Raw genomic sequence first — 23,808 nt, forward strand, 5'->3', positions numbered from 1 at the left:
TATCCAGGGAACACAGGGACACATGACTTATTTGTGGGAACCTCGATCACCTGGCTGAGGTGGTGCTGGCCAGCTTTGTCCACCGTCAAGTTACCGCCCCACCCCGCTCCATACTGTCCTTCTGGGAAGCCAGTCACTAAGCGTAACCCACACTGAAGGGCTGGGAGGGGTGCCACACCTCCTTGAGGGGGTGTCTCTGAGGGGTCTTCTGTAAAAACCCGAATCAGATCCTGTCATCCTCCACTGCTATTAAGTGCAAGTGCTCCCTAAAAACTCCAGCCCCTTGCCCTGGTTTGTCGTAACTCAGAATGCCCCCTGCCTGACTCTCAATCTCCTCTCCTTCCAACCTCTCCCTGGCCAACTCTGCTCTGGCCATGGCAGCCCCTGATGTAGTCAAACACGCCAGTCCTGTGCCCACTTTCGGGCTTTCTATCCCCACTGCCTGGGATGAAGGAGGCTCTCCCCCCAAAACAGCTGGTGAATGAATGAATGCATGACTCCTTCTGGCGATGAGAAAACGGAGGTTTGGAAAGATAAGTAACCTGCCAAGGTTAGAGTTAGAAAGCTGCAGAGCTGGGATTCAAATCCAGAGCCTGAGGATGTAACCTCTTCCCCTCGTGCCCTGCCCAGCACAGAAACTCCCAACATAGAAGGCGGCTCCCCAGAGAGAAAGAATCACCCATTTCTTGGGGAAAGAAAGCATGGACTCACTCTCTTAGCAACTCCAATGTTGGTTCTGCAGAAGGACAGGAGGGAAACCACCGCTGGTCAGGGCTTCCTGCTGTCCTGAACTGTGGGAACCTCGCCCTCTTTATCCCACTGACCCCCACAGTGGGAAGGGCATTTTCACCCCAGTGGCCACATGAGAAAGGGGTGGGCTCCAGGCCAATTGAGGGGGCTCCAGCTGTGCCTGCTGCCAGAAGCCTCGGAGGATCCCCCAGGAGAAAGTTCACCACCTGACCCCTGAGTCTTACCCTCCTCTGTTTCCACATAGAGGCGGAGTCCCAGGTCCTTGTTACGGTTCAGCAACCAGTGGTCACTGGCTACTGTCACGTCCAACACCAGCCAGCCCTCGTCCCCAGCTTGGAGCGTCTGAAGATCCAAAAAGAACAAGTCAGACTCCCTGTGGACACGAAAGAACAATTAACCGAAGCCGGCACAGCTGCCTCCGTGTTTCCAGTGCCCACCTGGGGGACAATTAGTGGGGCATCAATCCTCCTGGCTCTGGGCTGGGCACCTTATGTGCCTTGTCTCACTGTGTCTACCGTAGAAAGGTGTTACTGTGCCCGTGGACAGATGGGGAAACTGAGGCTTGGGAGCTCAATGACCCATCCAAGGTCCCACAGCCAGGATGGCAGGGTGGGGATTTGAAGCCACGACTGATACTGGGCCTCTCCCTAGGTGCCGGGGCCTTGAGCCAAGCATCCTGCATCTGTGAGGGTGTGCGCCCAGGAAGCTCCCCTCTGTCCTCTGGGAAATGTCATCCCCGCCCCCCGCCTGAGGGCTGAGCCAGACACACTGACAGAGGCTTGACCGGGAGTTGGGGCGCAGGACAGGCACCTGTTGGCCCGCTCCCTGACCACCTCGAACATGCTGACGTGGTAGGTCCTGTTGAGCGGGTGGGTGCTGGGCAGCTTGTAAATCCGGAACTCAGCGGCTGTGACCGCCTCCCCTGCCGGGATCTGGGTCAGGTCAAAGCGGAACTCCTTCCAGTGGGGCTCCTGGTGGCCCAGGGTGCGGTCAAGCTCCACTGCAAGACAAAGTGGGCTGGTGTTCACTCCTGGCTCTGGGCTCGGGCTCTGGGGTGGCAGGGCCCGGTGGGAGCCAGGGGCTTGGGCAGCCTGGGGAGGGCATTCCCTCCCTGGGGAATGGGCTTGACCCCAGGCTCTGCTTGCCAGGTGCTGAGAGGGCCCCACGAGGCCTGTAGTGAGATGCCAATCGCAGCACCCGGCACACGGTGGGTACCAACAAGGGCAGCTTCCATTTCTTGCCACCAAGCCCTAAACCCAGCAGATCCTGGCTCAGCCCCACTGCTGGCTCTGGCCGAAGACAGGTCCTGGGGAGATGGACATCAGACCCAAGGCAAAAAAGGGCCATGGGCTGGGCAGGGACACGACAGTGTATTTCAGAGTCTGCCGATGTGCGTGGATGGTACGTGGGAAAGAGTGACTGCTCACAGCTGACAATGGAGCTGGGCCTTGAAAGGTGAGAGTGCGTTTGCCATGATGTCATGGGAGAGGGACACTGCAGAGGAAGGACCAGCATGAGCAAAGGCCTAGAGCTGAGTGACACATGGCACAGGCAGGAAAACAACAGCCAGGAAACACAGCAAAGGGTGAAAGATGGCAGGTTCCTTTTGGAGCAAGGTGAAGGAGGAAGGAGGGCCAGAGGGAGAGATAGAAAGGCACAAGAAGCAAGGCAGGAGTGACAGCTCCTAAGAGGCCCAGTCAAGCTGGGGAAGTGAAAGGGCCGAAAACATGGCGAAATCTGAGTAGGCTTCCAGGAGGAGGTGACATCTGAACTGGCCTTGTTGGATGGGACAGTCTTGGAGGATGGAGAGGTGGTGGGAGGGCGTTCTAGGCAGAGAGGACCTCGTATGCACAGGCTAAGGGTGCCATAGCCATGCACAAGTCAGCGGTGTGGGTATGGGCATGAGCATAGCTGTGACCTGACAGCTGAGGACTGGAGCTCCGGCCTCGGAGCACAGGCTGTGCCTCTGGTCAGGGGGAAGCCAAGATTCGAGGCAGCAAGGGAGTGGATGGTTGGGGTGGAAGCTGTGGGGAGAGGGGAGAGTAAAGCACAGGTGGGCGGGGACCTGAGGCAGCAGAGGTGGGGGTGCTGGTCCAACCCTCTGGGCAAGAGGCCATGGACGTGGGATGAATCCCACATTTCCCCAGCTGCCCGGAAATGCCCAGGACAGTATATTTAGAGCCGCCTCACTTTAGCCTCCTGTCACTTTCAAACACTAAAAATCTGTGTTTCCGGAGAGCAGGGGTGGGAGCCGTCCAGCGCCTTCCCCAAAACCCAACACTGAGATTTTAATTACATGTCTGGGAGTCTTTTTAAAACTTCTCTCTCAGGCTACTGGGCTCAGTGACCACAAGTCACCAGGCTGGTGGCAGAGGCGGATGTGGGGAGCACTTCCTGTCCTCGCGGTGGGGACCTGGTCCAGTGATGCACAAGCAAACAGCTGTGCTGGGTGGGGCCAGTGGACACACATGTTTGGGCAGGAGGAGGTGGGCATTTCACCCCCGGACCAGGGAGGAGAAGAAACAGAACATCCATCGTCAGTCAGGGCGCTGGACAGGCAGCAAGTGCCCCCCCCCCCCCCCCGGAGCCAGGCTGTTTCCGAGGCAGCGTGGCCCAGGTGGCATCGGGGTCCTGCATGGGCAGAGAGCATGGAGGGCAGGGTTCTGCACCTTCCCCGAGCGATGGTCACCATGAATATCTACACAGGACTCCCCTCCTCCACACACACACTGGTGACAATTCCCGTGGATTCAGGGACCACACAGACCACCTCCATTGCGTGGCTGTGTAACAATCCCCCATCTGCAGGATGAAATGGGTCCAGGCTGTTGTGACAGAGAATGAGGACGGGTCACTCCATCACATCCTTTGCCCGCCCCTTCTCAAAGCATCAGTAAGTGCATCCGTCCCCAGCTGACGGGTGGGACCTGGGGGCTCACTGGGAACTCTGTCCGCAGGCCTGAGGCTCATTTCACGTTGGATCCAGGGACTGAGGGAACAAACCACAAACCTGCCAGCTCTGTGTGGGCACCAAGCCTCGCGGCCTCCTGCCCTTGCTGGGTCACGAGCACCTTGTTCACCTGAACACACCCCAGTTTCAAACTTCCGTTCTGTGGGTTTGAAATCAATAAAACCCCCAGCAGTTCCAGCACAGGAAACGGCCCACCCTGACTCTTCCAGGCAAGTACCAGAGGGTGGGACATTTTTAGGAAAATAATTTTAATAAAAAATTGGTGAGATTTCCTAAAGTGTGGAACTGGGTAAAGAGATCAACCCGTTTATGACGGTCAGTGGGGAAGATAGGAAGAGGACACCTGTGGATTTGCCTCTTTCAGTGGCTGTTGCTTTGAGTTAGGAGAGGTATTTCCCAAAAGTGGTGTTCTGGGAGAACATTTTCTAACCCCTCTATCTCCTTCTTGTTAACTGTGCAACCAAGTCTGCTTCAGCCAGGCAGCTTTAGGCAGCATGGACCACTCTGGCCAGTACTCATTGCAGGACCTGACCCTGCACCAACCAGGCATGTACTTCCCCTCTTGGCCTCGTCTCCTCATCTGTGAACTGGGAATAAGGATACTGCCCAGCTTTTCTCACGGGGCTGTGGAGGGCTCTGTAAACAGTCAGTCAATGGACTGGGCGGGGTGGCCATTCAATAGGAGTTTAAGATGAGCCAAACTTTATGCCAAGATACCTGTAAGGAAGCCACGTAAAAATTCCAAGGCCATGGGGTGGAGGGAAGGGGAGACTATGAATAATGTTTTTCTAAATCAATGTACTCATTTGCACATATATTTTTTCATCAATTTATCAAGCTCAATTTATAAACAAATTTATCAAGTTCTTACTGTATGTAAGACTGTTCTAGACACTGGGAACCCAGGAGCAAACAAGAATGATAAGTCTTGCCCTCATGGAGTTTATACTCTAATGGGGGAGACGGAATATAAAGAACAATAAAAAGTAAAATAAGGGGCAGACAGGTAACTCAGTTGCTTAGAACGTGAGCTCTGGGCAACAGGGCTGCCTGTTCGATTCCCACATGGCCAGTGAGCTGCACCCTCCACAACTAGAATGAAGTCAATGAGCTGCCGCTGAGCTGCCGGATGGCTCAGTTGGTTGGAGCGTGGGCTCTCAACCACAAGGTTGCCAGTTCAACTCCCACAAGGGATGGTGGGCAGCACCCCCTGCAACTAGCAACAGCAACTGGACCTGGAGCTGAGCTGCGCCCTCCACAACTAAGACTTGAAAGGACAATTTGACTTGGGAAAAAGTCCTGGAAGTACACACTGTTCCCCAATAAAGTCCTGTTCCATTTCCCCAATTAAAAAAAAAAAAAGTAAAATAAGGCATGTTGTATGTATTGTATGTGAAATATAGAGGGTTATGGGCTCCAAAGTAATGGGAAAAGGTAGAGGGTGCTTTTCACAGGGTGATCAGTATGGCATTTCTTCGAGAGATAGGTAAGCACACACATGAGCATTCTTACACGCTGCTGGGAGGAAGCTGTGGAGAGGAATCTAACGATATCCTCTGGCAACACCCGAACAAATACACATGAACTTCCCCTTTGACATGACAATCCCAAGGACACAATGGCTAAAATATGAGCAGCCAAAGTTACGCCTGGCTCAATAGGATCCTCTGAATGTTTATTTTCCACAAATTTATAAAAGCTGCCAAAAATGTTCAAACACTGAACCAGCTTCTGTCTGGAGAAACAACAGATGAATTTAGTTTCTGAATCGCCTTAATGTGGTTTCTGAAACAACAAACACTCATGAATCACCGTGGGATAATGGGACTGTGGGCCTTCTCCTCCGGCCCCTGATTAAACCACCTCCGGGTCCCATGTTTACGGGAAGGGTCCACTATGGGCAGGAGGCAGCCTACATTTCCGCCTTTCCACTTCTGAGGCCTTGCACCCACCACCTACAGGCTACACCTCCAGATGCCACACCTGGGTCCACAAGCGACACCAGCAAAGGCTTCAACTATTTTTGTGCCCTGGACAAAATTTAGTCATCCAGACAACTCAAATCTGTCTTGTTTCTGACCAAAAAGTAAGACTTCAAAAGACCCCCTGTTCCTCAAGCTCAGAGCAGCCGTTCAGGGAACAGAATCTTCTGTGTCCATCCATCCTTCCTGCCCTCAAACCCTCCCCAGCCCCGCAGGGTCCCCAGGAGGGACGCAGCTCGGCTCTGCATCCCAGGCCCCCTGAGCTGGCCCGTCTCATCCACATGGCCTCCTGGGCCGCCTGGCTGCCTTCAGCCTCCCCCAGGCCCTCCTCCAGCCGCTCTCTCCTGCCTGGCCCCCATCCCACCATGTCTAAAGGCTGCTTTCCTCTCAGTCCTGCTGTAAAAGCCCCTTTTCCTCGCTCTGACCCCACATAGATCAGCCTGCATGTTCGCCCTTTCCCCCACCCCAGGAGCCCCGGGCCCTGGTTCATCTGCCCGGCTGGAAGGTGAGCAATTTGAGGGCAGGGACCAAACAATGTGGGGTGGAAACTGGAGGCTCTCAGTGGCCCACTTATTAAGTCCCCTGTGTTCCAGGGGCTCAGAGGGGAGGCCCCGCCCCTTCTCCCCAAGGGTTCCTGGTCCCCAGGACAGTGGCTCAGTGTCCAGCATCCACTGGTCCTTGGACTACAGTATCACTGCTGGTCTGGTAGTGGCTTCCATGTCCCAGCATGTCTCCATCAGGGGCCACCCATGTTTTCACTTTGCTGTGGGACTTGCCTGGCCCCCAAGGTGGAGAGCAGGCTCCCTCAGGGCCCTGGAGGCGGACGGGCTGGGCCTGTTTGGCTGGTCCTGCCAGTAACAGAGGTCGAGGGGCCCACTTTAGGCCCAAAACAAGACCCGTGTCCCCACGGCCTGTGCTGCCCCACAGGGGCGCCATGGAATTGATCACCTATCGATTCTGCATCCTGAGGGGCTTCCTCCCAACCAGAAATCTCAGCGCTCCGAGAGGCAGCCCAAGGCTTCATTTCTGAGGTATTTTTAGAGAGTTCCCATTACTGACTTTTTTCAGAGCTGTTTCCATAAATGGCTCTGCACTCATAATTACTGGTCGGGGCCTCAGACGGCTTTAGACCCCAAATTAAAAGGGAACACCCGCACAGGCCACCACATCAAGCCTGCCAAAGCCAAAAATAGATCCAAGGAGATGTGAGCAAGAAGGATGCGATTCCTCCAGTTCAAACCGGAGGAAGAAGTGAACTGTGGGCGTTTTCCAGAAAGTTGTGGTCTCGGTGACACATCCCTCTCCCAGGGGGAATGGGATCCCGTGAGGAGGCAGGCTGGGTGTATCTCCTGCCCCGTGCCTCACCCCTGGAGGAGCCTCCATCAGGAGGCTAGGAGTGGGCACATTCTTTGGTCAGAGCTGGAAAGCCCTTCTGGGCAACCCTGCATAGAGGGGGAAACTGGGGCCCAAAAGGGGCAGAGACTTGCCAGGGGTCACGTGTCAGGTTAGGAGCCTTTCATGTGGACTTGCAGACTCGGAGCCGGTACAAAATGAGTGGCCCTAGAGTTCCTCTCAGTGGCAATACTGGGATGAGGGGGTCACCTGTCTTCAGGTTCTCCTGTCAGCCGGTGCCCCGAGAATGCCTCCTAAAGCCCCCTTCCTCCAGGCAGGGCCCTGAGGGGACTTGGGGTCCCAGGGACATGCTGCACCCATTGTCAGCTTCCGAAAAAACAGGAAGGGCTGGCCCTGCTTTGCCCCACTGACTGGGCCAGGCTCCTTCACGTGGTCCCCTGCCTCCCACTGAATTCCTTTCCTTCATGCAGAATCTGGGGTGCACAGCGGGTGGGGGGGATCATGAAGAGTCAGATTTGGTCCCTATTCTCAGGTTGCTCATAGTTTCCTGCGGAGGAAGAAAAAGAGGGGATGCCCCTGAATCTGCAGGCAGAAAGCGACTAGAATCCCTAGAGAAACACACACAATGGGGCACAGAGGGGGCTCTAAGCATGGAGGGAGCCTTGGGGGAGGGGGTCAGAGATACTTTTCTAGGAAGCCTAGTGAGAGTGGTGGAAGAATTCTGACAAGCAGAAATGGAGCAGAGTGTTCTAGACAAAGGCATAGAGGTGGGAAATAATGTGCCAGCTCCCATTTGAACTGTGTGAGGCACCACACTGGGCACGTTACATGCCATTTCTAGTAATGCTTACCCAGGCAGCCTGACCCTGGAACTGTGCTCTTTACTCCTTGGCTCCAGGAGGTCCGTAGGTAAACGATGGGGTGGGGGTGTAGATAAATACAACAGGCTCTTCCCTCATCATACTGACTGCCATTTTGAGCAGGCCAGGCATTTGCTAAGTTGTTAAATGCCTTACCTACTGTATTTAACCATTATACTATGACACAGGTATTATCCCAATTGTAAAGGTGAAGAAACTGAGATTTTAAGTAACCCGTTCAATATCTCAGAGCTCTTGAGTGGCAGACGCCGGATTAAAAACCAGTGTGTCCTACTGCAGAGTAGTCAACCATTATGCGCCCCCACCCCGGGCCGACCTCCCCTCATTGCTGTGATCCAGTTTTCACATCTGCTCCTATGGATCTGGGTACCCAGGAACAGGGCCAGTCACTTCTCTTTTATGAGACTCAACTTCCTCCTCTGTCAGCTGGGGGCAATAGTACTCATTTACCCCAGCAGGGTGAGAAAACACTGAGGAAATGGGGTGGGGAAAGAGGAGTCAGTTATCAGGGATCCAGAGGGCAAACCGTCCTGCGGGCCAGACAGGATTTTGGAGAAAAGGCATCCACCTTCAGCTCTTGGGAAGAGAGACATCTTTGGAAACCATCAACAAAACGAAAAGGCAACTTACGGTATGGGAGAAAATATTTGCTAACCACGTATCTGATAAGGGTTTAATATCCAAAATATATAAAGAACTCATACAGCTCAATAGCAAAAAACAAACAAACAAAAATCTGATTTAAAAATGGGCAGAGGAACTGAGTAGACATTTTTCCAAAGAAGACATACAAATAGCAAAAAGTACATGAAAACGTGCTCAACATCAGAGAAATCATCAGGGAAATGGAAGGCCAAACCAAAATGAGGTATCACCTCACACCTGTTAGAATGGCCATCATCAAAAAGACAAGTTAACCAGTGTTGGCAAGGATGTGGCAAAAGGGAACCCTTGTGTACTATTGGTGGGAATGTAAATTGGTGCAGCCATTATTGAAATTATTATTATGAGGCTCCTCAGAAAATTAAAAATAGAACTATCATATGATCTGGCAATCGTACTTTCTGGTATTATCCAAAGGAAATGAAAACAGGATATCAAAAAGACATCTGCACTCCCATGCTCATTGCAGCATTATTCACAAGAACCAAGACATGGAAACAACCTAAGTGTCCATCGATGGATAAATGGGTAAAGAAGATGTGGCACATACACAATGGCATATTAGCCATGAGAAGGAAGTAAATCCTGCCATTTGTGACAACATGGATGGAGCTTGAGAGCATTATGCTAAGTGAAATAAGCCAAACAAACATATATGGTGCATGGTATCACTTATATGTGGAATCACACACACAGAAAAAGTCAAACTCATAGAAACAGAACGTAGAAAGTGCTTGCCAATGGCTGGGGAGGGAGGGGGGGAAAATAGGGGTAAGTTGATAAAAGAGTTCGAACTTTCAACTACAAGATGAATAAGGTCTGAAGATCTAGGGTAAAACAAATGACTGTAAGGGATAACACCGTATTGTATGATTGAAATTTACTGAGAGAGTAGAACTTAACTGTTCTCACCAAGTAAAAAAAAGCGATAAATATGTGAGGTGACGGATGCGTTAATTAACTCAGTGGCGGAATCCCTTCACAGTGTATACATATATCAAATCATCATGATGTACACTTTAAATATCTTATAAGTCAATTATTCCTCAATAAAGCTGAAATAATTAGTTTTTTTTAAAAAGAGAAATACTTTTGGGCAGGTGGTCCCTCTAATAGTAAGATAATTTTAAGACGGACAAAGAATTTACTATTAAAGGAAAGACAAAGTCGCAAAACAGTGGGCAATTTATGTCCCACTTTGCAAAAAAAATAATAAAATGTTAGTATCTATATTGATAAAATATCAAGGCTGATGGCGGGTGCTATACCAAAGGATTAAAATGCTGGTTTTCTCTGAAGTAGAGGCAGGACTACCAGGGGTTTCCATGTTTCTAAACATATGATCTGAATTTTCTATAATGAAATTCTATAATGAATCTATATATGAATTTTCTACAATGAACACGCCTTAGTTCTATAATTCCCCAAAACAAATACATTTTTTAAATGAGATTCTCAGTCTACAACATACATTCAATACAGTCCAATTCAGCAGCACTTACTGGACCTAATGATCAACCAGGCCTCTATCTGGGTGGAGAGGCAGCTTCTATGGAGAAGAGCAGAGGATGTGCAGACAGGGAGACCACCTGCTGTGTGGCCTTGGGAAAATCACCTAACTTCTCTGAGCCTCACTCGCCTTTTTAAAACAAAGATGTGATAGTAACTGTGAGATGCAAATGAAGGAACAGATGTGGAAGTTCTGTGGTCATCAGGTATAGTCATCACTGGGTGTCATCTCACACGATCCCTAAGGGGCCCACAGGTAGGGACCGTGAGAATCTCTATTTTACAGAAGAGGAAACTGAGTCTCCAAGAGGTGGACTGGAAAGTTATGATCAAACTGAGAGTAGGTGGCAGGGCGAAGATGCAAATCCTGTCAGTCTGAGTCCAGGTCAGAACCCCCGACACCGATCCTATCAGTCCTCCCAGTGTCTTTTCCCCTCTGGGTTTCCAGACAGGGGGTATCACCGTCTACACCACGTGACAATCGTCTTTATGGCTGCTGTATTTGTTCTTTGTCTCTCCCACTAGAACGTCAGCTCCATGAGAGCAGGGTCTTTTGTACACTGTCATATCTCAATGACTAGAACTATGCCGGGCACAGAGCAGGTACCACGTGACTACTTGTTGCATGAATTGATGAAAAAATGAAAGTCCCTAGTAAAGAATCAAAGAAAGTGACGGAGACCAGATTTCTTACTCCCACTGATCCAGCCTCTCTCAAATCCAACAGCCTCAGTTCGTCAACACCCTTGTCCTTGGCTGCCTGAGAACCCAGGAATAAATTAGTCTGGTGCAGGGAAGGGTCAGGACAAAAGTGAAGATGGCTCCATTCATTTCTGACTGGACTTCTGCCTACAGTGCTGTTTGTGCCTCAGTTTCTCAATCTGGAAGATGGGCACCTGCCACCCCACTGACACATGGAAGAGGATTCAGGAGGAACAAGCAGAGGTGATACTTCCTGCCTCTTTCCTCCCTCCAGAGGGGCTGAGTCAGCCCGAAGTGCCCAAGGTACAACCAGTCACACCTGCGCTCAGGCTGAGGGGACAGAGTGCTGTCAGAAGGTGCCTCCAACAGAACCACAGGGTCAGGGCTGCGTGGCCCCTCATTTTTCTGACACCGTCACTGTACTGGACAAGAAACCAGAGGCCCAGAGAAGGGAAGGGGCCATGATTCGGGACATGGAAAAATCAATGGCAGGCCGGACAACACAAGAACCTGCGTATTGCCTCCCAGCTCAGGGCTCTCTCTTCCCTGAGCACATGCGACACCAGGGTCTGGCTCTGTCTGCTCCACATGAGTACTGGCCCCCATTACTGCATCCTGGCCAAAAGCAGCCAAGGCTCTACAAGGCTGAGATTGACAGACAGGCCAGGCAGGGCCGCCGGCTCTGCCCACAGAGGCATGACCCAAGGGCCGGAGGCCTGGGAGAGGCCCGTGGCCTCTGCGTCCTACAGGCTGCCATTGATGGTCAGGGACCTAGTAGGCAGCAGGCCTGGCTTCTCAGGAGCCAGATGAGGCCGATAGGAGAGGTGGAGCGGGAAGCAACAGGAGTGGGAGCCTGGGCGTGGGCGCTGTTAGCACAGACTCTCTGCTGTTAGACTCCAGAGGGTTTAGGGGCCCCGACTTCACATGCCTGAGGCCTGGGCCTCCAAACAAGAAGAGAATCCTGTTAGGTGCCTAAGCCCCCACATCAGCCCAGGTAATTACCAGGTCAAACCACTCTCACTGAGAGTTCTACTAGTGCAATTAGTAGGACAGAATAAAGAAGGCCCTGCTGGCAGCTGGCTGGCCCCGCCCACAACTGGGCTCCACTGAACAAGGACCTGCCTGTTGATCCCACAGCGTCAGAGGCCTTAGATCCTAATGAAACACGCAGAGATGGCGGGGGAAGAAGCTGGGGTTTGGAATCCACAGCCTGGATGATGGCATGGATGTGCTGTGTCGCCCTGGCCTAGCCATTTAACCTCTCGGAGCCCATAAAATGACGCTGGTAAAATAGCTGGACATGGCGCTGCATGGATGGAATGAGGACTTACACGGCTATGGAATTTCAAATGCTCTTAATCTAAAACTGGTGGAAACACCTTTGGTTCGCTTTTAAAATCTGTTTCTGGGTTTCACATGTGTATAAGGCACATGGGGACATTCCCATCACATCCACCGCAAGGCTGGGCAGCAGCTGGGAGGGGCTGGAGTCAGGGGCGGTGACCAGAGCCAGGTTCACCCTAAAAGAGGATAACTTTCTGCTCCTCCCATGTATCAACTAATCACACAACTCTGAGGAGTCACTGATGACTGGGAGTCCCATTTTACAAGGAGGGACCTAGAGCTCAGAGAGAGCGAGGGACTTGCCTAAGATCACACAGCAGTCAGGAGGGGAACCAGGTGTTCCTGAGCTCAGGGTGCTGCTCAATTCACAGCAGCAGCTCCCACTAGAGCTGTGCAAGCTTTGACCCAGGGGATGTGGGAGGAAGCAGGACATGGCCTGGGTGGTGACTCACTTTAATAGATGGCTCCTGGGGGACATTCTCAGGGTTACTGCCTCCACAGCTCTTCTTGGTCCTGAGCCCTGGGTCAGCTTGTTCCGAGGACAGAGCTCCAGCCTCAGTTCCCATGCTCTCTGTCCGAAGTCCCCACCCCTGCCCTCTAACCAGAAAGTTGGCATCCGAAACCCACAGGCTGGAGTCCCGTGCCTGGCACTGGGCTCCCAGCAGAGGTTAACAGCTGCCTCGAGCAGCTCGCTCCCCCACCCTAGGCCACCACCAGTTCTGGGTTGGAAGGGACAGAGGCCTCCTTAGCTGTCCCCTCTTCCTGACTTTGTGTGGGAAACAAATAGCTGAGGACCCCACAACACCTGCTGCTGCTCCGTGTCCCCGGAGCCCTCTGCCTAAACCCCTCTTAAAGCTCCCTCCACCCTGAAAGGCTGCCCCCCTGACAGCAGGATGTCCTCGAGGACTGGATGTAGAGCCAAACAACCTGGGCCTGTCCTGGCTCAGCCACGTAGAGGCCGTGCTATCCTGGGCGTGACAATGTCTCTGACCTCACGATCCTCATCTGGGAGATGGGGATGAATAGGCTGTTAACTGGGTTGTTGGGAGGATGAAGATTGATGCCATAGGTGAAGGGAGGCTGGTGGCCTTGGCAAGAGTCCTTGCTCTGCCCTTGGCCCCATCGCTCTCCCCACCTTGGGCTGAGCTGTCGTTCTTGGGTCCCCAGGTCCAGTCTGGGGTCTGCCTGAGTCCAGACCCTTGACCCTCACTGGTCACAGAGAGGAGGCAGAGCAGATGGGGGACAAATATTCATGACTGTAGATTAAAGAGTTTAGTATAATGGAAAAAGATACCTTAGAGAACTTTAAGGGTAAATGGCTCCACGATTTCAAATGAAATCTCTGCAGAGGAAAAGCTAGGCTTTGCCTGGGAGAACAACGAGGAGCCAAGCTGCCCAGCAGGTCATTCCACAGGCCTGGACACTCACTGCATGTCAAGCCATGTCCCAGGTGCTGGGTGTGGGTGACATGACCACAGACTGCCCCACTGAGCCGAGTCTCCTCCTTCCCACCTGCTCCCCTGACAGCCACGCCCCCACCTCCAGGCTCTTGGGCTTTGGCCCCGGGAAGAGGCTGCTGAGCACTCAGGACATCTGGGTTCTCCTCTCAGCTCTGGTCACTTTGGTGATGTGACCAGGGTTTTCCACAGTGAACTTTGTCCCTCTCTTCAGTACAGCCCTTATCACAGTGACAGCATCACAGCCTCTGTTTACTCATCCGTCTTCTCAGGACCAGACTGTCTTCCTGGCACTGCCCGGGTCCACCCGACATTACATGATTCCTATTCTTGGGTGTGTTTGCGAGCGGGTGACTGTACACGCCCCTGGGACTCACATTCCTGCGTCTGCCCCGCCAGACCCACAGCTCGCCGACCCCCACGCCCCTTAGACCTGGCTGCCCTGACCTCGGCAGTTCCCACTCCTCCGCGGGGTCCGTCCACCAGGCGGTGACTCTCGGTTCACCGCAGGGGCACCCGCTGCCCAAGGCTGTGCACTCGATCCTGCATCCCGTGTTCCTCCCCGAGGGGCCACCGTGGGGGCGCCAGGACACTCAGCTCGCCGTCCCTACACGCGCGTTCTCGCCGAGGTGGCAGGGTTACCGCAGTCAGCAACGCCCATCCCTAGAGTTCATACTCACCCATGTTGACGAAGCTCATGACCAGGTCCGTGCGGCCGAGGCGCCGCTCGCGGGGTCCGCCGTCCTCGTCGTCGTCGCCGGCCATGGCGTGGTAGAGGTCCAGCATGAAGAGCGGGGCGGACGCGGGCAGCCGGGCGGCGGCGGGCGGCGCGCGGGGCCGTGGGCGCCCCGGCAGCCCGAGCACCGCCAGGATCTCGCGCTGCAGGTCGCGGCGCTCGCGCGGGCCCAGACGGCGCTGCGGACACCCGGGAGCGGGGCGCATGCCGGGGCCGCCGCCGCTCAGCGCGCACAGCGCCAGGCCCAGGAGCCAGAGTGGCCCGGGGCGCGCGGCCATGGCGGGGCGACTGGGGGCTCTCACCCCGCACGCATCCGCTGTGCCGTCGGCCCTGGGCCGGGACCCTGACGGCAAGCGGCGGGCCGGGCTCGGGGACGGTGGGACAGCGCGGGATTCGCCCGCGGTCGCAGCGCCGTCCCTAGAGCACACCTCGCGCGGCACCTGTCGTGGCTCCGGGTCGGTGGCCGCGGCAGCCAAGGCCTCGGGGCAGAGGCTACTCCAGGGACTGCGGACCGTCGGCTAATCGTCGGCCGCCGCCGGACCCTCCAATCTGGCTGCTACCGAGGCCCGCTCAGTCCGGAGTCGGGCAAACTCCGGTCCGAGCTAAGGGAGATGCGGACCTGGGAGAGCCGCTCGTCGGACCTGCAGTCTCTGCCCAGCTCCCGCGTCACGGCCGTTCTAGATCCAGCGCCCGGCCTTTGGATCCCGCCCCTTCCGGGTCGGGCCAATGGAGATTCGGGGGGCGGGGCCAAATCCGCGGGACCCACCTCCCCGGGAAAGCTGAGTTGCGATTGATGTCGCGGGTGGTAGCGCCCCGGAGATTCCACCTGCTGGAGGGTGGTGGGCGGATCCGGCTAGTGGTTCGCAGCCCCGCAGTCTGGGTGGCCAGGGTCGTTCTGGGCTTCTCACCCGACCGCTGGCCGCGCCGTCGGGGGGAAGCAGGAACCTTTGCTCCTGCGGGGCGTGTCCTTAAGTGCCTACGCCGGAGTGGGGATCCCAAGTCTCGCCAGCGAGTGACCCGGCGGCCACGCCTTGGTAAGTTGAGTGTCGCCCCAGGATCCGAAACAAGGCCTCAGTCCCGTCTGCAAGGGATCCGTGGGTGCCAGCCCGAGAGTGGGGCGCCTTCCTCTGCCAGCAGCAGCCAGGCCCAGTTCTCCGCCACCGCAGCTCCTAGCTGGCCTCCTGGCTCCTTCCCCGCTGTCCCCTTGTGTACACTGTTGGGGGCTTCTCCTTCCCCGACGCCAGCTCAGTTGCTGCTCGCAGCGCGCCCACCCGCGTACGCGCGGCCAGCGCCCCAGGTGGGCCGCCCACTCTGTTCCCGCGGCTGCGGGGTCACCGCCAGCTGTCGCTGTACCCCCTGCGGACGCCGGTGCTGATCCAGCCACGCGCGGGAGACGCGCACCTGCCTCCAGCCAAGCCAAGGAGCTCTCGCGCCCTTAGTGAGCGCCAGGCAACCGCCTTTGCGCACCTTAATTGTGAAGAGCCTCACAGTCTTCCAGCCTTGCCGACACTAGGTATTATTGTTAAATACATAAAATAAATAAATCTCTGACAATGTGACAGGTGAAAGCAGCTCTCTGCTGTTGTAATGTGCACGTGGGGGGATTACTAACTCTCTCCTTGAAACACTCTCCTCCCTTGGCTCCCAGGACACCACTGCTTCTCCTCCTTCCCGCCCACTTCTTAAAAACGGACATTCCTCTGAGTTCTGTCCGCAGCCGTGTTCCCCTCTTAGACTTTTAACCTGGTGATGAGCTCATCCCCCTGAGACTTCAGTGCCATCATAGTCATTCCTGACCTCCAAATACAGCCCAGCGCAGCCCCACTCCTGGAGGTCGGAAGTTATAGTCAATCACTCATTAGACACGATCAAAGCCAGACACCTGGGCGTCAATGCGGGTCCCTCCTTCCTGATGGCAGTTCGGTCTACAGACTCTACCTTCTTATGCTTCGTGAATCCTCCAGCCTCTCCACACCCTCCTACACTGTGTGATTCACATAGCATCCCCTCCACCCTGGACGCCTGTAACAAACAGGCTTCCCACTGGCCTCCTTGGTTCCCATCTTATTCCCCATCCCTCCCTCACGCCTCATTCCCCGGACTGAATTTCTCAATAAAAATCTGCTATCTGTAAACGATTCAAAATCCTTCCACAGTATTTCATTGCTAACAGCAGAATTCCCCAAACTGAGGCTTTTGAAGGCTTTTCTACAAAAGGGAGTTTAGTAAATACTGTATGCTACATTTCCCCTAGGAGAGCCCTAACGCAATTGTCATTTTGTAAGCGCTGAGAAATCCTGCAGTAAAGAAATCTGCTTGGCTTTAACTCGATGTCTTCCAAATGCATTTGACCATGATTTTGAGGGTTTTTTTGAAGACCACATCTTGGGGACCAGGAGAGCACTATGTGATCTCAGTGGTCTGCATCTGTCACCTGGTCTCTGCTGCTGGCCCCTCTTCACAGCCTTATCTAGCCACTAATGGTGTACTCTTTGCTCCAGTCACACGGGACTAGCTGGGGCCCCCTCACCTGTACGGCTGTTGACATTTCTGTTAATCGGCTTGTGTGGTTCCCGATCCCCTTGCCTGCCTGGTCCAGTATTACCCCTCTTTGAGATGCAGCTGAAGCAACGACCTATCTTCCCAATGCCCCCTCCACCTTCATGGGTAGGTCGATCTCTCCTCCTCCCCACTCACTCATTTTATCAAACTGAAGGGCATTTATTTGTTCACCTGTTTGCGCCCTCCACTCCCTCTCTCCACTGTGAACTTCTCGACAGAGAATGTCGTCCCAATTTACCTTTGGATCCCAGTGTCAGACTCACGTTCAGGCTTTGAATAAATATTTGCTGAATTTACTAGTCTCTGAGAAAGGAGTGGCCTCCAACCTTCACGAATCCTTTCATTAAGAATTGTTTATTATTGCATGGGAGGCAGTGAGCAGAAGCATGAAGCTGTGTTGGAGTGTGGGGGATGGTAGCCAGCCAGGCTTATTCTCTTAGCTATGTGACTGGTTTTCTTGCACACCAGCCACAAATGCAAACCCATGAATTTTCATTACTGGAAGCACAAGGTTAAATTCATGGTCATCAAGACCTATAGTATAAAGAACATAAAAATGAAACAGCAATGTAAAAGAGCAGAGAGAACAATTGTCCATAAGAAAAATATTACAGGAATGGAGATAATGTTACCACTGACACCTTTAACCTCTGCATTCTGTGATCTGAGGACCTCTTTAATCCTATCAAAGGATCCTGTTTTTAGCTCCTATGTCATGACCATGTCAAACCCAGAGGTCGCCATGGGGTAGGTATACAATAATGCCTCATTAAATGACTGCTGAGGGGCCTAAAGGGTGACTCACTCGCTTTCCTGGCTGGCTGCATCTAGGATGCTGGGAAAATCCAGCTCATCATGTTCCCAAGGTGTGCCTACATCGCAAGAAGAAAAAAATAAACATAATGAGAAGATCCTGTCTTCATGGAGAATCTCCAGCCAGTGGGTCAGGTCACGTCCTATTAATGGACTAAATGCTCCAATTAAAAGTCAGAGATTGTCAGATAAGTTAAGGGAGGAAAAAAAAAACAGGAACAAATGACCAGCTGTCTATAAGAGATGCACTACAAATAGAAAAACACAGGTTGAAAGTAATGAATGGAAAAAAGATGTAGCATGAAAATTAAAGAGTAAGAAGCCTGGAGTGGCTATATTAATATCAAGATTAAGGATAGTAGCAGAGAGTGATAAAAGTGTCACTTCGTCAGAATCCATCCTACTGAAACAGGAAGACGTTATACAGCTCAAGACGACAGGCTCAGGCTCCACTACATATTGATGTGTGTGGTCTAAAGTGGTTAAACAGTTCTCACATTTATTTTGGGAGTCAGTGAAAATGGGTATCTTTGAAGGTTTCCACCTGAAATTAAATCCATTTTGTGACTCATATGAGAGACACCAATGGCTGAATGGACTGGGGATGGTAGTAGAGGCGGGAGTGGGGAAAACCTCTCCAAGAGAAGTTTACACATTGCCAAATCTGAATCTAACCAATTTTTGTAAATTCTCCGTGACCAATGCAGAATCCTGGCAGCAGTTTGTTTCAACACACAGAGCAGGGAGCCGCCCCTGTGACAAGCAGAGATCCAGGCTCTTTCAGATTTCTTTTCTCCCCTGGAAGGTGTGCATGAGCAGACGGCACACATAGGTAGAGGCCCCAACGGCTTTGCCTCCACGCAGCCCATATCTCACCCCTCACCTTGTGGGCATCCATGAGATTCATGACAAGGTCCAGGTCCCCGTGCACAGGCTGGTCCTCAGCCAACTGCGGCTCCACCTTGTACAACCAGTCGACCAAGGCCTGCAAAGCATCCATGAACTGGCCTGAAAACAGCAGGGCCTCCTCCAACTTGTGCTGCCTGAGAAAAGCACACACAAACCTCGCCGTTTATTAGGGATTCTTTTATGAACAGCCCCACTGAAGAGAAATATTGCTTGAACTTTATATAGAGAGGGACCTCTCTGTTAGAATGGTTAGAAATACAGTTAAAAGTTATCAAGCTGACACCAAAAACACAGGCAACAAAAGAAAAAACAGATCACTTGGACTTTGGGACTTTATCAAAATTTAAAACTTTTGTGCATCAAAGGGACACTATCAACAGGGAGAAAAGGCAACTCACATGATGGGAGAAAATATTTGTAAATCATATACCCAGAATATCCAGAATACATAAAGAACTCCTACAACTCAATAATACAAACAACCAATTTAGAAACGGGCAAAGGACTTAAGCAGACATTTCTCCAAAGAAAATGTATGGATAGCCAGTAAGTACATGAAAAGATACTCAATATTACTAATCATTAGGGAAATACAAATCAAAACTACATTGAGATACCACTTTACATTCATTAGGACGGTTATTATTTAAAAAACAAAACAAAAACAAAACAAACCACACAGGGCAGCCAGATGGCTCAGTTGGTTAGAGTGCAAACTCTCAACAAGGTTGCCGGTTCAATTCCAGCATGGGATGGTGGGCTGCAACCCCTGCAACTAAAGATTAAAAACGGCAACTGGACTTGGAGCTGAGCTGCGCCCTCCACAACTATATTGAAGGACAACTGCCTGGAGAAACACACTGTTCCACAATATTCCCCAATAAAATTTATTTAAAACACACACACACACACATAGAAAATAACAAGTGTTGGTGAGAATGTGGAGAAATTGAAATCTTTGTACATTGCTAATGGGAATGTAAAATGGTACAGTTGATGTGGAAAATAGCATGGTGGCTCCTCAAAAAGTTAACCAGAATTACCATATGATCCAGCAGTTCCACTACTGGGTATAATTGAAAGCAGAGAGTTGAATAGATATTTGTACACCAACATTCATAGCATCATTATTCACAATAGGCAAAAGGTGGAAACAATCCAAATAATTCATCACAGATAAATAAGCAAAATGTGGGATACACATACAATGGAATATTATTCAGTCCTAAAAAGAAAATTCTGACACATGCTATAACATGGATGAAACTTGAAGGCATGCTAAGTTAAAGAAGCCAGACACAAAAGGACAAGTATTGTATGATTTCACTTATCTGAGATTCCTAGGCAAATTCGGAGACAAAAGGTAGAATGGTGGTTGCCAAGGGCTGGGGTGCTGGGAGTGGGGAGTTATTTTTTAATGGGTGTAGCATTTCAGTTTGGGATGATGAAAAGTTCTGGAGATGGATACCGTGTGTCCCTGAAAATAAGACCGGGTCTTATATTAATTTTTGCTCCAAAAGACGCATTAGTGCTTATGTTCAGGGGATGTCATCCTGAAAAATGATGCCAGGACTTATTTTCTGGTTAGGTCTTATTTTGGGGGAAACACGGTAGTAGTGATGGTTGCACAACACTGTGAATAAAATTAATGCCACTGAACTGTACATCTGAAAATGGTTAACATGGTAATTTTTGTTATATATGTTTTACAATAAAAAAGTGACCAAAAGTAATTTCTAGACATTTTTACTCAAACCACACTCTAGAATGGACTGAGCAGAGTGCAGGGAACAGGTATAGAGTCCAATGACCATGCACACACACCCCAATGACAGAAAGTCTGCATTGATTACTTACACACTCCTGCAGGAGAGGGCAATGGTTGAGGGCAACATAATAGTTAAGTACACAGGCTCTGAAGTCACACAGACAGGAACTCTTATCAAAGCTCCACACCAGCCGTATGACACTTAACTTCTCTCAAACTGACTTCTCGTGTGTGAGATGGGATCATAATTGTACCGACCGAGAGAGGTTTGGTAATGGCACGACAGCTGCCCCTCATTCACCTCCTGGCTGGGCGGCAAGCATGGAGTCCTAGAATCTCCAGCTCCACCACTCGCTAGCTGTGGGACATTGTAAGCTCATTTCTTTTTCTGTAGAACAGGCATAAATGACTGACACCTGCCTCCCTTGGTTGCCAGGCAACTTGCCATTAATAATAAAATAGCAGCAACAACAATAAAGCAGCCACCGCTTCTTTCTTGAGAACTTCCTCTGTGTTAGGTGCTTTTCACGAGTCCTCACCATACTCCTATGAGGGAGGCGCTGTCCCACTTCACAAAGAACCTCGTCAGGACTCAGGGGTGATGAGCCTTGCTCAGAAAATGGCAGCTGTCTCCTTTCTGTGCGCAGGGCAGTGTGGGCTGTGTGGAGCCACGGGTGGCTGTGGAGTCACACCTGGGTCAGAGCCCCGGCCACAAGCCAGAATCCGTGCCCACCACGTCTCCCCCCCAGGTGCTGAGGGTCACCTGAGTGTAGGGCCAGGGTCAGAGCTGCTGGGAACTTGGAGTCTTGGGCTCTGGTTCCACTTCTGCTCCTGATCGACTCTGCCACCTGTGTGGGCCACAACCCCTCCCTGGCCTCAGCTTATCCTGTTGTAAAGTGAGAGGTGGGGTCACAGATCCCTTGATCATCAGGATCTCTGACCACAAAGGAAGGCTAAGGGAAATTCAGGAAAACGTGGAGCCTGTTTCTGAATTCCTGGCTCCTCTCTGCCCCCTGGTGGACTTCAGCCGCCCAGCACCCCGGAGAAAATGACAGACTGAGTACAGTGACTCCTAGGGACTTGGGGACTAGCTTTGTGACTTCTGCCAAGGTTCCCACCTCAGAGCCCTGATCCCCATCTTTAAATGTGGGTAATAATAATACCTACCTCTTTGAGCTGTTGTGAGGATGCAAAGAGATAATACATGAGAAGTGCTTGGACAGAGGCAAGTATAGCCTAGCCAGTCAGCAGAAGCCAGATCCTACAATTGAGATGGTAGTCTTGTCATCCATGAAGAACGTAATGACTACAAACTTATAAAACATGCTTGTTATTGGAAACCAAAGTTGTTTGCTTAAGCTGTAAATGGATTCATGGTCCCTGTGATAATTAACCCACCTCTGGATAAATAAACTCAGCAGCCTTATATAGTTTATTAATAATTTTCAGAATACCAAGTTTAAAATATTTTTCTTTCTTTTGTTTGTTCTCTGTCCTTGGTTTCTTACTTTATCTTTATTGTTTTCTTCTTTCCTGTTTTCAGGGGTTTGCTTTATTGTTCTTTTTCACCATCTTAAATTGAATGCTTGCCTTATGAAATATTTTTAACACTTTGAGGAATAATTTATACACCATAAAATTCACCTATTTTAAGTGTACACGTGAATGATTTTGAGTACAGTTACAGAGTTGTGCAACCATCACACCATATAATATTAGAATACTTCCATCACCCCCAAAAGAAAGAAATGTCACACCCATTTGCAGTTTATCCCTAATCCCATCCGCAGCCCCAGGCAATCATGAACCTACTTTCCTTCTTTATAGACTTGCCTGTTCATTTTACAAAAATTAAATCATGGCAGTATATGACATTTTGTGTCTGGCTTCTTTCACTTAACATAATGTTTTGGGGGGCTTGTCTATGTTGTATCATGTAGCAGTACTTCATTCTTTTATATTGCCAAACAACATTCCATTATATGGACATATATTATGTTTAGCCATTCACCAGTTGATGGACATTTGTACTGTTTCCTTGACTCCAAATCCTGTCCCACTTCCCCTGGAAATTTGTGGAAGTACAGCAGGTCCTTGAATAACATTGTTTCGTTCAATGTTGTCTCATTGTACTGTTGATGAGATGCCTAGGAACATAACTCTTGTTTGTATCAATTCGCTTATGGTAAAATTGGTTTTGTTACACATCATTTCACTTAAGGTCACAGAACCTATTCACGACATTAAGTGAGGATTTACTGTACTCCTCAGCCTCTCAGCTGCCCCCTCAGGGAAAAGCAGTTCCAAATGCAAGGCTCACATCCCTGAACCGCTAAAGTCCCAAGAATCTTGCCCTGGCTGGTAATTCTTTACTAACTTGTGAGTACATCACTGCCTTCATGTTAGTTATCTATTACTGAATAACAAATGACTACTAAATTTAGCAGCTTAAAATAGTAAATTAAAATGTATTACTTCACAGAGTGTTTGAGAGTCAGGATGCAGTCGGCGTAACTGGGTGGTTCTGGCTCAGGGTCACTCCAGAGGGTGCAGGAAGGCTGTCAGCTGGGGCTGCAGGCATCTGCACGCTTGACTGGGGCTGGAGGATCCGCTTCCAAGATGATGCGTTCACCCCTGGCAAGATAGTGCTGGCTGTTGTCAGGAGGCCTAAGTTTCTTCACCTTGCAGACCTCTTCATAGGGATGCTTGAGTGTCCTCATAATATGGTAGTTTGGCTTTTCCCAGAGTGAGTAATCCTATAGCGAAAGTGAGTAGGAAACATCAATCTCTTTAATGATCCAGATGCTAACTGTCCTTTCCACTTTATTCTGGTCATTAGAAGTAAGTCGTGAAGTCTGAGCCACACACCGAGGAGGGGAAATTAGGTTCTACCTCTTGAACAAAGGAGTATCATGAACTTATGGACATATTTTAAACCCAGTGAGCGGTTAAATAGAAGCGATTTTTAAATGGTTTTGTCCATCTTTTCTAGTTGTCCTCAGGAATAGGATTGATCAGAATGCCCCAGCCCATCATAACCTGCGTACAAGTCTATAAATTTGTTTTTTATTCCAGAAATACAAATTATTTGTTTTATTTTGTACTGATTCTTGCATGCTAATAAATATTCTAGGCTCTTCAGATTTGGGCACAGTAATCAAAGATACTCCAGGCTGTGACTATTATTATCATTTCTTCTTTCTTCTTACTCTCAGAAACAGAGGATTCTTGTTTAAGCATTTAAAAGGAATGTGACAAAATATGCAGAATTTCTTGTCTCTTCATTTTGGTGGTTTTAAATGTTTTATTATCAATCTTAAATTTGCAAATATCGAAGCACTGCTTTCATTCAAATTAACAAGATTAAAATGAACCAATAAAAGCTCAGTGAAAACTAAAATATTTACA

General features: G+C 50.7%; 1 protein-coding gene across 1 annotated transcript in view; it reads right to left on the bottom strand.

Annotated features, from left to right (window-relative positions):
- Positions 1-23,099, bottom strand: part of BMP8B (bone morphogenetic protein 8b) — a 35,406-nt gene extending 12,307 nt beyond the window's left edge. The window contains exons 1-4 of the mRNA XM_074334478.1: positions 22,876-23,099; positions 14,293-18,766; positions 1,561-1,750; positions 975-1,123 (exon numbers count right to left, since the gene is read on the bottom strand). Of these exons, the coding sequence (XP_074190579.1) occupies positions 975-1,123; positions 1,561-1,750; positions 14,293-14,626 (673 nt within the window). The 5' untranslated portion in view covers positions 14,627-18,766; positions 22,876-23,099. The remainder of the gene's footprint in view (positions 1-974; positions 1,124-1,560; positions 1,751-14,292; positions 18,767-22,875) is intronic.
- Positions 23,100-23,808: the final 709 nt, after the last annotated feature.

Source organism: Rhinolophus sinicus, linkage group LG06 (genome assembly GCF_036562045.2).
Source record: "Rhinolophus sinicus isolate RSC01 linkage group LG06, ASM3656204v1, whole genome shotgun sequence".
Classification (NCBI taxonomy): Eukaryota; Metazoa; Chordata; class Mammalia; order Chiroptera; family Rhinolophidae; genus Rhinolophus; species Rhinolophus sinicus.